At 41.5% G+C, this 15,374-nt stretch overlaps 1 protein-coding gene across 7 annotated transcripts in view; it reads left to right on the top strand.

The window, feature by feature from the left end:
* SMPD3 (sphingomyelin phosphodiesterase 3) overlaps positions 1-6,581 on the top strand; it is a 121,271-nt gene extending 114,690 nt beyond the window's left edge. For all 7 annotated transcript variants that reach the window (XM_084533582.1, XM_084533579.1, XM_084533580.1 and 4 more), the window contains 2 exons: positions 439-601; positions 1,771-6,581. In XM_084533582.1, the coding sequence (XP_084389708.1) occupies positions 439-601; positions 1,771-1,872 (265 nt within the window). In that variant the 3' untranslated portion in view covers positions 1,873-6,581. The remainder of the gene's footprint in view (positions 1-438; positions 602-1,770) is intronic.
* Positions 6,582-15,374: the final 8,793 nt, after the last annotated feature.

The raw sequence follows: 15,374 nt of genomic DNA, 5'->3' as shown, positions 1-15,374 counted from the left end.
GAACACGAGATAGTAACATGAGTTTCCTTTTACATCCAATAAAACAGCAAAACGATACTGCAAACATACAGCATAGCACCACAGAGTTATTGTACAAGACAAAGGGGGACCTTCAGGCGTTTCTACTCTTTACTACAGGATACTACACACAGCAGGCGGACAGGTGCCTGCTCTCACATTTTTATTCTCCTGGCTATAAGGGTAGGTGTGCAGGCCCACTGTACGGCATCAGCGATGCCAAACCCACCACAAGGCTGTAAGAGCACTGTTAGCAGAGGTACAACCTCATATTGAGAGACACATCTGGGAGGTTTGCTTCACGTTGTATATTTAGCAGTTCTGGACAGGCATTCTTGCCCTTACTGGGGATTCAGTGAGCTAGCGTAATGCACTAAGGGACAGAACAAGCCAATATCTAATGCCTTTTTTATGTAATAGGGTGCTGGAAAGTGAAGAAGGAAGGAAAGGATACTTAGTCTATCCCACCAGCAAGAACCACAATTCCAGTCAAAAGGGGAGGAAGGCGTCACTGAAAGGAAACGGGAGGAGGATTGATTATATGCTTTATACAGAAGAAGGTCTCTACCTGGAATGGAAAGTGGTGAGTTTTACAGCTAACAAAAACAACCATAACTCACAAAACAAACTTTTCTGGATAGTTCTATAGCCCCTTCTGGGTGTGTTCCAGTTTATATTCCAAGAAGAACCTGGTGCTTTGCTATCTTCTACTGTTTGCATGCAAGTATTGAATGTGAAAGCCTACTACATAAATTTTAGATAGAGTTGTAGCAATCCTTATAGATGTGCTGCCCTCTATAAGGAACAAGTTTTTTGTTTTTTAATCTTTTCCCAGAGTAAGTGTTTCCACTGATGTTTTCCATACAAGCAGACTGAATACTTTTTAATCTTTTCAACCACCTGGATGTGCTTTTGTTATGCCTATGAAAATCAGCCTAAGTTGCAAGCCTCCAGTACAAAGGCAGAACTTGACACGGGCTAACTAGAACGAGAACCTGCCTTGCTTCACCTGTCTGCTGCTTCACACAGGACATTGCCTTAAACGGAATTCCACGATGAAAAGGAAAGTAGTCCACCATAACCCACTGCAATTACCACAGAAGGACAGGCAGTCAAGCATTTCAGTGCAGCTTAGCAGATCATACCTCGATCTGTCTGTGCACTCTGTGAACATGGCTGCTGAGCAGCTAAATTCTGAGGCTTCCTGTTTCAGATGCAAAAATGCCTGTGGTGCATCTGTGTAGTAAACCCATCTTATATTCACACAAGCAGCAAGTCAAACCAATATCTGAATAGTTTTGACCCAGATTAGGTCTTTGATAAGTCTCATGCTGACAGTAAAATGAGAAATGAGTGGCTAGGAAGAGACTCTTTCCCCTCAGGCCATGCTAGTTAATGCTAGCCAGAAAGCAGAACTACAGCATCCACGCTTCCTGCAAGCAATTCCCAAAGTACTGGCAAAGTAAGTAATTGGCCCACAGGAGGGGGCAACTGAATCATGTGAAGAGAACGTTAAGGTTGCTACATCCAGCTTTTGGAAGCTGGGAAGCAAGCAGTATTTCCTACAGAAATTTAATTTGGTCCTACAAAATCTTGCCAGGACAAAGGCTGGAATTGTGACACAAGGAGCAGGGCTCCTGATCACTTGGTAGCATCTCAGTCTAATGAAAGCAGACTTCCTTTTTAGCTGCATGCCATGCCTTGTACAGTACAGACCCCCAAATGTCTTTTTACTTTTGTTTCCTTCTGCAGGAAGTGGAAGAGTTCAGCTTTATTACCCAGCTAGCAGGCTTGACAGACCACCTACCAGTAGCAATGCGTCTCATGGTGTCTACAGGAGAAGATGACCCTTAAAACTGACCAGCTTTGAGAGCTTAGAAGAGGGAAATGTTAATGATATTAAGAAAATATCGCAAGTTAAGGACGAACTATTCTGGTGCCACGTTAGGAAAGATGACCAGACCTGACCCAGGCTACTCCCCAGAACGTACCAACAATGCAGGATACAAAAAGGGAAGAAATTGAAGGGGTTGTGGCCAAAAGCCACTGTCACAAGTTGCTCAGGCAACAGGGCAGGCCTGTACTACAATGCTTTCACTGTGGACTGAACGGAACCAAGATGGAAGTCCTAATTCCTTCTGAACCAGTGCCATTCTTACTAAAACATGTTTTTATACTAATATATAGCACAATTTAGTTTGTAATTAGTCTGTGAGTTAGTGCTGCTCAATGGTTTTTTGCATAATTTCTTTGTATAACTACGAAGCTAACGCTGTTTTTCTTTTCTTTAGCCTGTTGAAGTTGTAGTAGCGTGCTTGCATCAGTAGCATGCGCCCGCACTGCATGCCACTCTGAGATAAACTAGTCAGTAAGATACCATGGGGAATATCAGAATGGAAGCTAATTCAAAAATCAGATACCAGCCAAAGCAAGGCATTCTGGGACTGGCAAACCCTTCTGTCATAACACAAAGATCTTAAAGCAAACAAAAACTGATTTGCAGAACAGTAGTCTCCTCTCCAATTTAAGGGTATTTTAAAAAAAACAAACAACTGAATTAAGGCATTAAGATCACAGCTGTACCACCCTTCTTCCAGCTGTGATGCCACTGAAATTGTGAAGTGTTTTATCCGAATAACGACTCCAGAATTGGACTGTTAGTTTTCTAAGAGCAAGTTATTCCCTTAAGAAATATAGTTCCCCTGTAATGTCTTTTCTTTACCTCCCACACGTGGGGCAGTTCTGAATTATGGTATGGGATGATGTATGTGTTACAGTAGAGTGAATAGATTTCTGTAGTACCAGAGGTAACACCAGAGCCAACATTCTGCCTTAGCTAGAAAGAGTAAAATGGGCAATAGCTTGTAAAATGCATGCTAGATATAGGGTTAACATAAATATAAGTGACATTTGGGGGAAAAAGTGTAGACCAGCTTATGACTGGTAAGGCAGGATTCACTTAATTTTCCAAAGGAATCAGTACACTTAAAGGGAAAGCACAGCATGGGCAGCTAGAGTAACTACAGAACTGTGACTCTCAGTGTTCAGTAACTACTTCTTTGAGCAGACCGTAGATGCATGTCTGTGAGACACAACTCTTCATTTGTTACACGCTCACAGACTTAATAGGGGTCTTGCCATCTAATTAATATGTTCTTTCCACTGCAACTCTTTAAAAGTAGGACTACCCCCACTTTGCCATCTTATCCCCATGACCTGACTTCCTTAGCCTCTGTAACCTTAATGAGAAAAATAATAATAATAATAATAATAAAAAAAAAAAAAAGATGAAAGAAAAGCTGAGAATCGGGTCTATAACTGGGTTTCTTGGCTTTTCTAGGGCTTTAAATTCAGAAGGGTTTATGTTGCTGGAAGAACAATTAGACCCCTTGCATTTTAACCAATACTTAGTTTCTTCTGCCTAATTCCTCTTCAGTATTAGAGGTATTTCCTCTACATTGCAAATTCCCTGTGTTGAGAAGAATTAATCTAATAGTTATACTTACTCCATTAAGTAAGCTTTTTTAGTTCTGCTGGCCACAAACTCCTGAAGATCTTGTTATAGTTTAGTTTCTACCTACTAGGAATCAGCTTAAGCTAAATCAGAATAAACTAGACTTACATTAGAAATCCTAGTCTGCGCAGCCTCTTGTACTGGCTTTACTACAGCAAACAGCAGAATTTATACTTAGATCAGCCTGATTTTGCAAGTGGAGAAACTTCATAGTCAATGAAAGTAATGGACTGACAGTATTGGCTAATTCCCAGTAGGCGTTAGGCCACTGCTCACACTCCCAATGCACCCGATGTTGACACGTTTTATGCCTCACTCCCAGTCCTGGCATCCCTTCAGCAGAGACTGCCTCTTGCAAGTGTACTGTGCCAAACCATGCGGTAATCTGCAAAGCGTAACCCATGGGGACTCAAAAATGGAACCAGACTCAAATCCCCTTTTTGATAAAATTAGGAATTCAAGTTTACAGCATCAGAGACTTCAGTGTACTACCCCAGTGCACCATCAGTTTCCCACTTTGTATGTTTCTCTTTATACAGAGGGTGCACGTAAGTGCAATGTGTTTTTCTTGTTTCTTATCTTTCCATCCAGTTCAGAAAGACTTGTACCTGAAACAATGCTTTTAATCCTATTTTCTACCTTGCTTGTATTTTATTAACCTTTTTAAAAAAGAAAAAACAAACAGTATCAATAGCAATTTGTGTGCTGTCCAGCAGCTATTTCTCAGTAGTAAGATTAAATATAAGGTACAGTATTTTTAATAGCTTTCCTAACAATGTAAATTACAATTTGATATCAGTTTCACTAAGCATCAGTTGCAGGAGCTGAATTTGACACTGTGTGGGATATAATCATAAAACTACTGCCAAACAATGTTACCTTATTTACAGTAAAACTAACATTGTCTAAATTACTTCTAAATTAGTTCCATGGCTTTGTGCTGACTTAAAACAAGGCACTTTTGTCAACTTTTTGAGATATGTTGAGGAATATTTTTTCAAATTTCAGGTGAACTGTTTTAGATTTTGATGTTCTGAAGTTTTTCAGTGATCAAGAAAAGGACAGTTGTAAAATGTTCTCTTTAAACTGTACACATACATTTAGCTAGTCTAGGTAGTTCTTACCGATTTACTGTCTTACAGATCTAACTTTGCAAGAGACTGATGGTGGGAGGTACAGCTTCGTGGCACCACTGTACAGATGCTCCTTGCTTTTTTGCATTGATCCTGTGCCTTCTGATGCCTTGATACGCTTGCAGGAGTTAGAGAGCATATGTACCAGTAAACTGTAAAGAACAGACCTTTTTTTTCCAGAAGAGTAACATCCTGGAGAAAAATGAGTTTGTCTACACAACTACTACAGTTCCATATCCTATCTCACAAAGAATCATTCAGACAATGACTGTGCTGGCAGGATATCAATCATTACAAGCCTTAGACAGATATTATGTAATAGCATATTTGCATACAAAAAAAAGAAAAAAGAAAAAAAAAAAAAAAAAAAAAAGGCAGAACATGCCCAGGAAATTAAAGCCTGGATAGCTTTTTCAGATGTCAATCCTACCTTGCTGAAGGACAGCATGACCCAATTTATTAGTAGGATGTTATTTATAAGAAATTTGAGTTAAGCTTACTCTACTGCTGCTTACCCCACTTTGTACAGGAGTTTTAGGTATCTTCAAGAAGTGGGTGATAATGCTGTAATTGGTTTAATAACTGCCACTCAACATGGATACTGTAGATGATGTGTCATCTGTTTTTATAAAAGCTAGATAACATCTTCTGTTTCTCATGTTCAATTTGCATTTTACAACAGCAGTTCTAGAACAAGTGAACAAAAGCCATGAACGAGGACAGCTGAAAACTAAGAACTTTCAGAAGATTCAAGGATGTCAGGTCGTTACAAAGTTGGTACCTTTAGATTACTTCAAAAACCCAAGGAACAGAAAATACTCCATACGTAGCCTTTCAGGCTTTCAGATCTAGCTGTTTGTCTGAGGGCCTGAAAGGGATACACAGTCCACCTGCTTTGCACCACAGCTCAGCCACTCAGGACTAGGATAGTAATGTTTATGTACAGCTTCATGCTACCTGAAAAAGTGTTTACTATAAACAATTCAGCTGGTGGCCAGCTAGTTTTGTCATCACCACAAACCAGATGCTTAATAGAAGCAATCTAAAGCAACTAAACATAAACTGTACCACAAAATGGCTCCGACAAGCCTGCAGGCCTCGGAGGTGTGGCCTGCTTTAAGAAACCCTTGAGGAAGCTGTCTTGTGTAATGAGTTTACCTGTCCTGTGCTAGAATTATTACAAGGTTTTGTCCCAGAAGCATTCTCAGCTAGTCTGGCTTCAGCTAGTCTGGCTAGACCCTCAGTCCTACGTGTTGGATAAGACAGTAAGAAACTTCTAATTCCAGTAAAGATTTTTTTTTAAACAGCCTTTGTTTGGTGGTCCAGATTAAGCAGATCTTACTGTCTCCAGTTTGGTCTCTGAGCCACCCTCAGATCACAGCAGCACATCAGTGTCAGCACATATCATCAGCTCCAAAACAGTATTTTTACCTCCTCCTGGCACTACAGGATGAGAACAGAAATAACTACAATCCAAGCACTTTGAAAAAATCCCAATTTTACCATTCATGATGATGAGGGTCAAATTGTTACTGAAGGTCTCATTTTTCCATGCCATCTTGTTTTAAATATAACCTTGATGCTTTTAAAAACTTGTATTATTGCTGAGGTTTAGAAATCCTTTAACAAGAATAACCTTTTTTATTTCGATAATTTTTCGGTATTGTATCCTTCTGGGACCTAATGTTTTTATATGGTAAGCACACACCTTCTGACATTTTGTTATAAATGTATTAAAAAAATAAAAAATTAAATATTTTCATTGGTTTCTTTGCCTGTAAGAAAACCACAATCTTGGACCTGATAAAAACAAGGTATTTTGAACAACAGGGAGAGGTTTTTTTGTCCTTTATTGGTGCTGAAAGGAATAACTGGTTGATGCAAACAAGATAATAAAATTTCAAGGCTCAAATGTTTCTTTGCAGTCCCCTTCTTCTGGTTTTGTGGTGTAGAGTCTGATATCATTAACGGAAATGTGACTCTAACATGCAGTGGCATTATTACACATTTGCCTGCTTTCTCATGGGGGGATCGAGCATGGTCTCACTGTGCTACGCCTGTTCTAGAGAAGCTGCAGAAAATAACAGGTGAAAGACCCAAGTGCTTTTAACTCGGCAGCCACCCTAGCTTCTACTGCTCAGCTATCCCCAGCACACACCCCACTGTTTTCAAGGCGTGCAGCATTCACACACGCATGCACAACGCCTGCCACGGGCTGCAAAACGGAACCCTGCACCTCACAAGTTCACGCTTCGAGTACAAGGACACGCATTCTACGTTGCGTTCCTCTCATGTTTCATGAAACACTTCGTGAGAACAGCTTATTATGCAGTTGTACATCTTGCCATCTCAACAGTTATCTAGTCCCTGAACTAACTGAAGCATATATCGAAATCTATACGCTGTACGAAGTTAATCACAAAACAAAACCAAGATGTGTACATGTTCTTAAGAAATCTAGTGATTTCACAGAACAGTGTCAAGGGAAAAGAATCCTTCTTAGGATTCTTAGTAATTCTGGCTTTCTGAACAGTCCCCAAAGTCTTTTATAAAGCTGGCAGGGAATCCCACCCCAAAGGATTATTCCCTCCACAAGCAGAAAGGAGGAAATAAGTAGAATGCAAGTGATTAAGGAAGGAGACAGCGCACACCCATCTTGTCACTAGCTCAGGAAGGAACCACTTCATCTTCTGAGACAGGATGTTAGAGGGATCTCTGCAACTTTATTGCTGTGCAGTTGAGTGTCTGCACCCGATGCCACCACCGCATTACAATTTTGCAGCAGCAGACTCCTAGCGTGTGGCTCTCCTGCAACACAGAATCCATTTTTCCATTGTATGAGTTTGCATTATTACATCAGCACCTTCTGAGTGGCCTCCCCTGTGCCAAGTGCTACAGAACCACGAGGCTTACAGAACACAGTCATTTCTGAGCATTTGCACCTTCCAGACGTTTCACTAAGAAGAACAAGTACACAAAGGCGTAGGTCTTTCTCCCTGCTCCTCCTGCCCTGTGAGTTTTAGTGTAGTTTATTATGGACCGCCGCCTGCAGCTGCCTGTTGGTCAGCCCTGTAACTGCAATGCCATCTGCCTCTTTGGCTATCATACAGATTATCTTGGCAGAGCACCCATTAAAATACAAACCTCCCCATCCCACTGAAAATTCTGCTCAGAGTGCTGCTGAAACCATTATTTTCCTAGCCCTTTTCTTTGATGATTTAATACTTTGATGTACTAATCCTCCTTCCCCGTCGCAAATAATTCAAGTTGCTCATCTACATTTTCATGGCCTTTCAAAACACACGCTCTTACCCTCTCCTGTTGTTTATGACTAACCCAGATCTACCACCTCCTATGTTTGTAAGCGCTCCACATTTCCTTCCATACTTTCCCTGACATTTAGGGAAGGTTCCAGGCAGCCATTAGAGAAATCAGTGAACTGGGCTTGCGGGGATGACTGGCAGGAAAACAGCAATTCTGATTCCCATCTTCTACATAATGTCAGATTTAATAACTGTTCCTTATAACTGTGAGATGTGGACAAGGAGAAATATGCCTTAATTGCAGCTAAAAGTAGAAGGAAGAGAGCAGAGGAAAAAGTATGTGAGGGCAGTTAGACTTTGGATCACAGAATCACCGTCAACATTTAATCTGAGCCTTAAATTCATTCCCCTTCTTTCCCTCCCCAACCCTTTACATGTCTGAGAAACGCGTCATACTACTGCAAATAGCATGAGCTCCTGAAGTTGTGCTCAGCCCTACACGTCTCAGTGCCTATGCCAATACTGTTGCCTCTCACAATGATGCTTTTCCCATCTTTGGACTCAACTCAACTGCCTTCCCCTGTTCATTACGTCCTGCCCCCTCTTTCTGTCTCGCTCACAGACCCTTTGGGTCAGAAGACCACGTCACTGCCCGTTTACACTGCACCTCGTCAAGGAAAGCACCAAGAAACATAAAAACATTAAAGAATAATCAAAAGAGTGGATTAACTGTAGTAGAAGTGTTTCAGCCTTCCTGTGTGCTTTAAATGATCATATTAATTGAAAATGATTCCGTACACAGACATTTCCCTCTACCTTCCTATTAACATACTAGCTTTTAGCTTCCTGGCTGTCAATACTCAACTGTACATTGCATAATTCTTAGAGAACAACACCTGCTTACTCTGCTTCTCTGGCATTGTTCATAAACAAGCTGGCACGTCACCTTCCCTCAGTTCCCACACGAGAACGTCAGTCACCAACACACGCCTGCAGTTTTTCCTCTGCTGCCAAGGTCTCCCTTTCCCTTCTGTAAGCAAACCTTTGATGTCTGCAAAGCCCAACCTGGCAGAACAACTCCAACTGCTTGAAGTGCTGAGGCATACTTAGTAGGCCACGTGTGTCAGAATACCCTTTATCCTTACAAACACTGCAATAAAAGCCTACAGCTTCACAGATCAAGTCGTTGCCACTGTTATACTATATTTTTAAGAGCATCTCCATCTTTGTCGAATTTTTAAAAATACTTTGAGCCTCTCCAACTTCATACAAATCAAAAAGGTTAAAATAAAGTTAACTTCACTCGCTTTATTGTTACAGAGTTGTTGACTAACACTGGCAGAGGCTTCGGTAGCTTTGAACAGATCTCAGTCTCACATTGGGCATAATGTCACCATACACAAACCTAAAACATGATTTCTTTCACTGTCTTTATTTAAGAGACAAGACACCTGCTGCAGTTCCTGATTCCAATACTTTACATACAATTACACATGGCTGTGCTATTATTGGATCTCAAGAGCAAAAATAACACAAAAAAGTCATCATTTACGAAGCTCTGATCCCTACTGTTCGAATTCTTATTTTTTAAAACGTGTTTTTAAAGTAATCTGCTCACACCTCCAATATTAAAGTTCCCCACCCAACATAAAGATGTGGAAGTACATAGTTATGCCAGTATTTAAAATAAAATCATCGCTGTCCATCCCATATCCCAGACAGATATATATAGATACCTATTAAACTGAAGGAACCTGACTCACCCACAAAACCCAAACAGAAACGCCAACAGAAACCCAGTTAGCTCAAACCAAACCCAGAAGAATTCAAACATAAAACCCTCCAACTTCTATCACAATGATTTTATTATTGCACTTCACAATTGTCTGATAAAAGCTCCACGTGACCATTGCTTAGAGTACATCAGATTTTTTGCAAAGCTCTGATGAAGCTCCTCAAGCCATGGCAATGTGTGTCAAAAGCAGCCAGAAGCCTTTTAAGTCCCACTCCTATTTGCAAATGTTTGCAATGTTCCAAATCACAGCAACGCTGCTGTGAGTGGACTGAAAATTGATCTCTGACCACTTTTCACCCAGCTAAAATGGAATTTGCCTCTCAGATACACACATGAAACACTGTATTAGCCAGTAATTGATATAAAGTCTTCTGCCTTAATGATATAAAATGCAGGACAATTACTAAGGCACTGCGGTGTTATGCCAGAGAAACACAGCTGTTTGGAGAATGGACAGTAACATCTCGAACTCAAGGGCAGGGGAAGGGGGCCCTGCCCATTTACCTGTGAGCTCTGATAATCACAGAGGCCTGGCAAAGGACTCGCACAGTGGAGGTTGGGATAAAGCTAAGAGCTGCCCTATTCCACAATAATACTGCTGCCATTTTAAGATTTGGGCAAATGCAGTAAAAACTAACGACGGGATTTTCAGCACTGCACACCAGAGCAGACAGCTCTGCATGGGCAGCCTCCAAAGAACCCTGCTTCTTTCCAGTGCCGAGACATGGGAGTTTGTGGCCTGAAGTCACCTAAAGGCAGGATATTCTAAATGGATCCCACTGCACTGCACTGAGGGGGTAGAGATGGCCATGCAGAGGGGGAAGGTGGTGTCTTTCCACATCAGATGTAATTAGGAACCCTTGTTCTCATCAAAGAGGTTTTAAATTAGCAGAAGACTTAGCTTGAACACTCTGGCCCTGCTGCAGTTTGGGTAGGTTCCTCACTCCTTCTAATCTAACTAGGTATAATCCAAAACATTCTTTGTCTTTGCATGCAACAGGTTCTTAAATACCTTTCAAACGCCAATCCCAAGTTTTGAATACCCAGCAAAATCCAGCTAGATCTTCCTCTGCAATTAAAAAGTCAATAGCAATGTTGTCAGCTACTGCAAAGCCAACATTTACTGTTATGTTTGGCTCGGTAAGGACCTGCAGGCTATCAAGGAACAACAGGCAGCTTCAAGTCCCGCAAGATGGCAAATGTAAAAAAATTCCTAGGTCTAGTACGGTGCCAAGCACAAAGCTAAATATATTTCTAATGAAAGGTGTATCACACAAGACAAACTGATTCTCAGTATGCAGCCTAGTCCATTATCTCAGCCCCAAATTAAGGGGCTGTTATGAAACAGGTATTTAAACTCTATTTTCTGTTTCTCCTTAGTTACATATAATTTCCCTTTTCCACATTTGCTGAGAAAGCTATTTATAGCTGCCACAAACTCAGACTTTTAACAAACTGTGTCTTTTATCTCAAAATAAGCACATAAGAAGGACTTCATGCTGTAGCTACTTCATTAATTATGAGATTGGTGTTCTTGGAACTCTGTGGCACACACAAACTATTGGTGCTTACACTGGTGAGATCCCTCTTACCCACAGCTGACCTCGCGTGTGCTTCCACCTCAAGGCAGAACACTCGGATTACCATTCTGCAGCTGTTTGTTCCAGGGTTAGAGCAAATTAGAAGCTGTAAACATAGCATTTATGATACACAGACAGAAACAAATGCTGAGTCTGGTGAAATGCTGGGCAATGGCCCCCTGTCCAGGATAAAAAGCCCTTGTCCATGACTAGATGCCCAGAGGCTGACAATTAGAAGGTTTCTGACCACAAGACCAGTGAAGTTCAAAAGCAGCTTCCAAATGACCACAGTGGAATGCAAATAATAATAAAAAAAAAAAAGTAACTGCTTGCTTTTAAAACAAGAGGGTGGTGTATCTGTAAAGAGAATAAAGATTATATGCATGAGGCTTACCCCAGGCAGGGACCAGACAGAGCAAACCAGAAGGTCCCACTCAGTCCTGTGTTTGGTTTAAGGACAGGAGAAAATTACAGAATTTCTTTTGCTTCTGGGCAGTCATTATTTACAAGTGCATGCATAATTATCTGTTTGGGACCTTGCTTGTTCCCAAAAAAATAAAAAATCATGTTTTAAACATAAGCAGAACTGCCTTTTGCTACCAGAAACTCTTCAGCTATGAATAACTCCCTGTCAAGGCGCTGGGTAAGAAGATCATACTTCTAGCTCCCCTCCGGCACGGGGGAGGCAGAGGGCAAGGGGGTGGGAGAGGGGGACACTGGCTCGGCAGGTGTACTACAGAGACACAGGAGCATCACAAGAGGAAAAAAATGTTAAGAACATGAAAAAATATTAAACGGCCCTTAGTTATTTTGATGACATTCCATCAGAACATACAGTTGTGGATAGTTTTATTTCTGAGAAGCAAGGTTACACCAAGCTTGCCTTTAGTTTTAATGTAAGCTTTTATATTAAACCTTATTTGAAATGTAATTCTATGATTAGCTGTTGCCCAGCCAACCTAGGGAATGCAAATACAGACTGTGTCAAAAAGAGACTCATAGCTCTCAGCTTTCAAGGGAAGGTAAAGAATGGAGCAGTGTATCTTAGTTCTCAGCTAGAGGCTGAGACACAAGCAGAATATTCTTCCCTTCAGCAAAGGGATATAGGCAGCAGCATCCAAGAAAGCAGCAGGAAGCTGGCAGTGGATATAAGGCATTGCATCGATCCGAACAGATGATCTCCTGTGAGAAAATACCTTTATTTATTCAGGCAGACTACACGACTTAGCTGACTGGCACCATGACAAACACAAAAATGGCAGCATTCTAAATGGGACATGTTCTCCCATTGAGTGAGGCTTCAAAGGAGGGAAAGAAAAAAAAGTGGGGGAAAAAAAAGGGCTAAACAGCACTTAGAAGCACCGCATCATTTCCTTATCACAAAACTCCTGTTGATAACCCAGTGACTTCCACTGTGGAACAAGGAACCTGCTGCCAACCACATCTGTACATTAGCATAGCTACAAGGGATAATTAGAGGAGTTCTCTCTCCACAGCACAACCCTGACACTAACCTGTCGTGGGAAGAATTGCTTGGATCATACAAGGTGCACTTTTGGAAGGAAAATGCTACTTATAGCCCCACGCTGCTGTTTTATTCACATGATCTTTAAACCTCAAAGAAAACCATAGCCCAACAGCACAGGCAGTGCATACGAACACAACAGGAAACTGACCTTGAAGAGAGCCCTCTCTGTGACAAGCACAAAAGAAAACAGAGAAATTGAATGTATTGTCAATACATACCCATGAAACCTGTGGAGTTGAGTGCCCTAGTAAACTAGGCAAAGAGACTGTTCTATACTGAAATATGAAGACACAATCCTTCCTAGATCTTTTCCTGCTTTCTTCCCTTTTTGGAGACTTATTCGATGCATCTTGCAGGGTGTGTTTCAAGGTAATGCAAGTGAGGGTGAAAAATCATTTAACATGGAAGTTGACCTTACCATTCTTTTAGTCTGCTGTGCAACATAAAGGGAACTGCTAGTTTTTGCTGAACACTAGTCATGTACTATGCAAAAAGAGAAGGGAGGATAGGTAATAGAAGAGAGACAACTTCCCTGCCAAGTTTCGTGCAAAGCAGAACATGTAAGAAGCGCTGATCTGTAAACAGAAGTACAGTTAGAATCACCCTTGATCTACCGTGGAAACAAACAGATGTCACTGTGCTTTCCAAGGACCTTTCTCTACATATCCCCTGTGTCCTGTGAAGATAAAATTGAGTCAATTAAATAAACTAACAGAATGGAGAAACTTTTAATAGAAAATAACCTAAAAATATGAACACCAGGACACATGCAGTTAAACCTAAAAAAAATGAGCTTCTGATGTCCTCTTGAGAAAATGGCTGCAAAGACACATCCTAGCTTAATACATTAGCATAGTTTTCAGCACAAGACCATAAAACATTAACATGCCTCCACAAGACCTTCATCCTTCCTCACGCTATGTCTAGAGCCTCAGGAATAGTGCTCCCTAATGCTACAGAGGCTGAATGAGATACATTTTGTTGTCATCTTACCACATTTTCCACACGCCCCATCAGTACCTTCAGATAAAGTATTTTTTGGTTCTTTTTCCTAGCCTGGCACAGCTCCAGAAGCATAAACTTTAGATGAGACCTTACTGTAGGGAGAAACACCTTTTGATTAAGAGAAGTCCCCCTAACTCTGGGAGACTTTTGGCTTGCTTTTGTGTTAGCCTCTTGAAACCTCTGCATTGCTCTCAGGATGGACAGACTGGTCCGCATGGCACAAAGGAGGCAGGAGGAATGAGAGTTTTGCCATTGATTTTGGCAAGGCCAAGGCTCAATGAGAAGTGAGACATCACATGAACTCTGTGAACTGAACGACACTGACAGATTGACAGTCCAAAGGCCATTCTAATCACTATGATGGGAGCACACTACCTGAAACGCCTAATCACAGAGACAGGTAGGCAGCTGAGGTTAATCTGTATCAGCTCCTTCACTTAACACAGGTGCTATGATAAAGATGCATTTTTTTTTAATGGCAAGCAATTTTCTGTTTTAAAAGAAGCAGGGATGACTAGCTTTTAACATAGTGAACCCTCCCCTGAGCGTTCAGCCTTGCTTGTATAAACTACAACAAAATTAAGACTAAACTTAATCCAAAACTGAAATCTGTGACCAACATTTTCCTTTGATGCTTCCCACCCTCCCACCTCTTTCACCTACAGTAAGGAAAGGTATGATGTAAATGCAAGCCATAACACAGAAAGGGTCCTTAAAGGGGAGCAGAAAAAGAAAACAAACAAAGAAAACCTACTGCCTTCTGCTTTTTTGTCAGTCAGTGTGGCTTGAAAAATTGCTGTTTAGAGATATTTTATTGTTCGTAAAGAAAAATGAAAGTTTCTCTGCAAACTGGACGTACAAACAACTAACTCTAGTGATAAAGAAATCAAGCCTTTTGTTTTATATCTCTACAGAGAGAGTTCAAAGTATTTTTTCCTCTTCAAAAACCTTCCACTAAAAGGCCATAGGACAGAGGCTTCACTCAACGAGAAGCGTCATGGAGAACTCTTGGACATCAGCTAAGGAGATAAAGAGACCCTAATTGCTACTGCTGTTTTAAAACACCAGAGGCATAAGAATGCAATACTAAAGCCACCGTCGTGTCATCAGCTGACTTGGTACAAAGTCCCAGCATGCCAGGACACACATGTGGCAAGAGAGCAAGCAAAATTATATGGTAGGAGTATTTTTGTCGCACCAGTTTATTACCCATATGTGTGCTTGGTTTTCTGAGTCTCCAAGTCTCACAGACGGCACTCGACACGTAAAGTTTCACTTCTGAAGTCCCACTGTTCTCCTAACGCCATGAAACCAGGCCTCCGACCTACCGCCCCACCACAGCCGCCCCCTCGGTGGTTTTACGCCTCAGGGCCAGACCTATCCCCGTCTCCCCTCCTTCCCTCCCCGTCCCGTCAGCACAAACGCCTCCTCGGCCCTGCTTATGGCTGCCTCGCCCAGCCGCCGTCCCTCGCCGCCTCGTCTGCTACAGCGGGGAGAGCCGGGGGGTGCGAGGAGAAAATGGCCGCCCCCTGCCCTCA

This window comes from Aythya ferina, assembly GCF_964211825.1.
Source record: "Aythya ferina genome assembly, chromosome: 12".
Lineage (NCBI taxonomy): Eukaryota > Metazoa > Chordata > Aves > Anseriformes > Anatidae > Aythya > Aythya ferina.
Note: the sequence above shows the minus strand (reverse complement) of the source record. Positions and strands in the feature narration are given on the sequence as shown.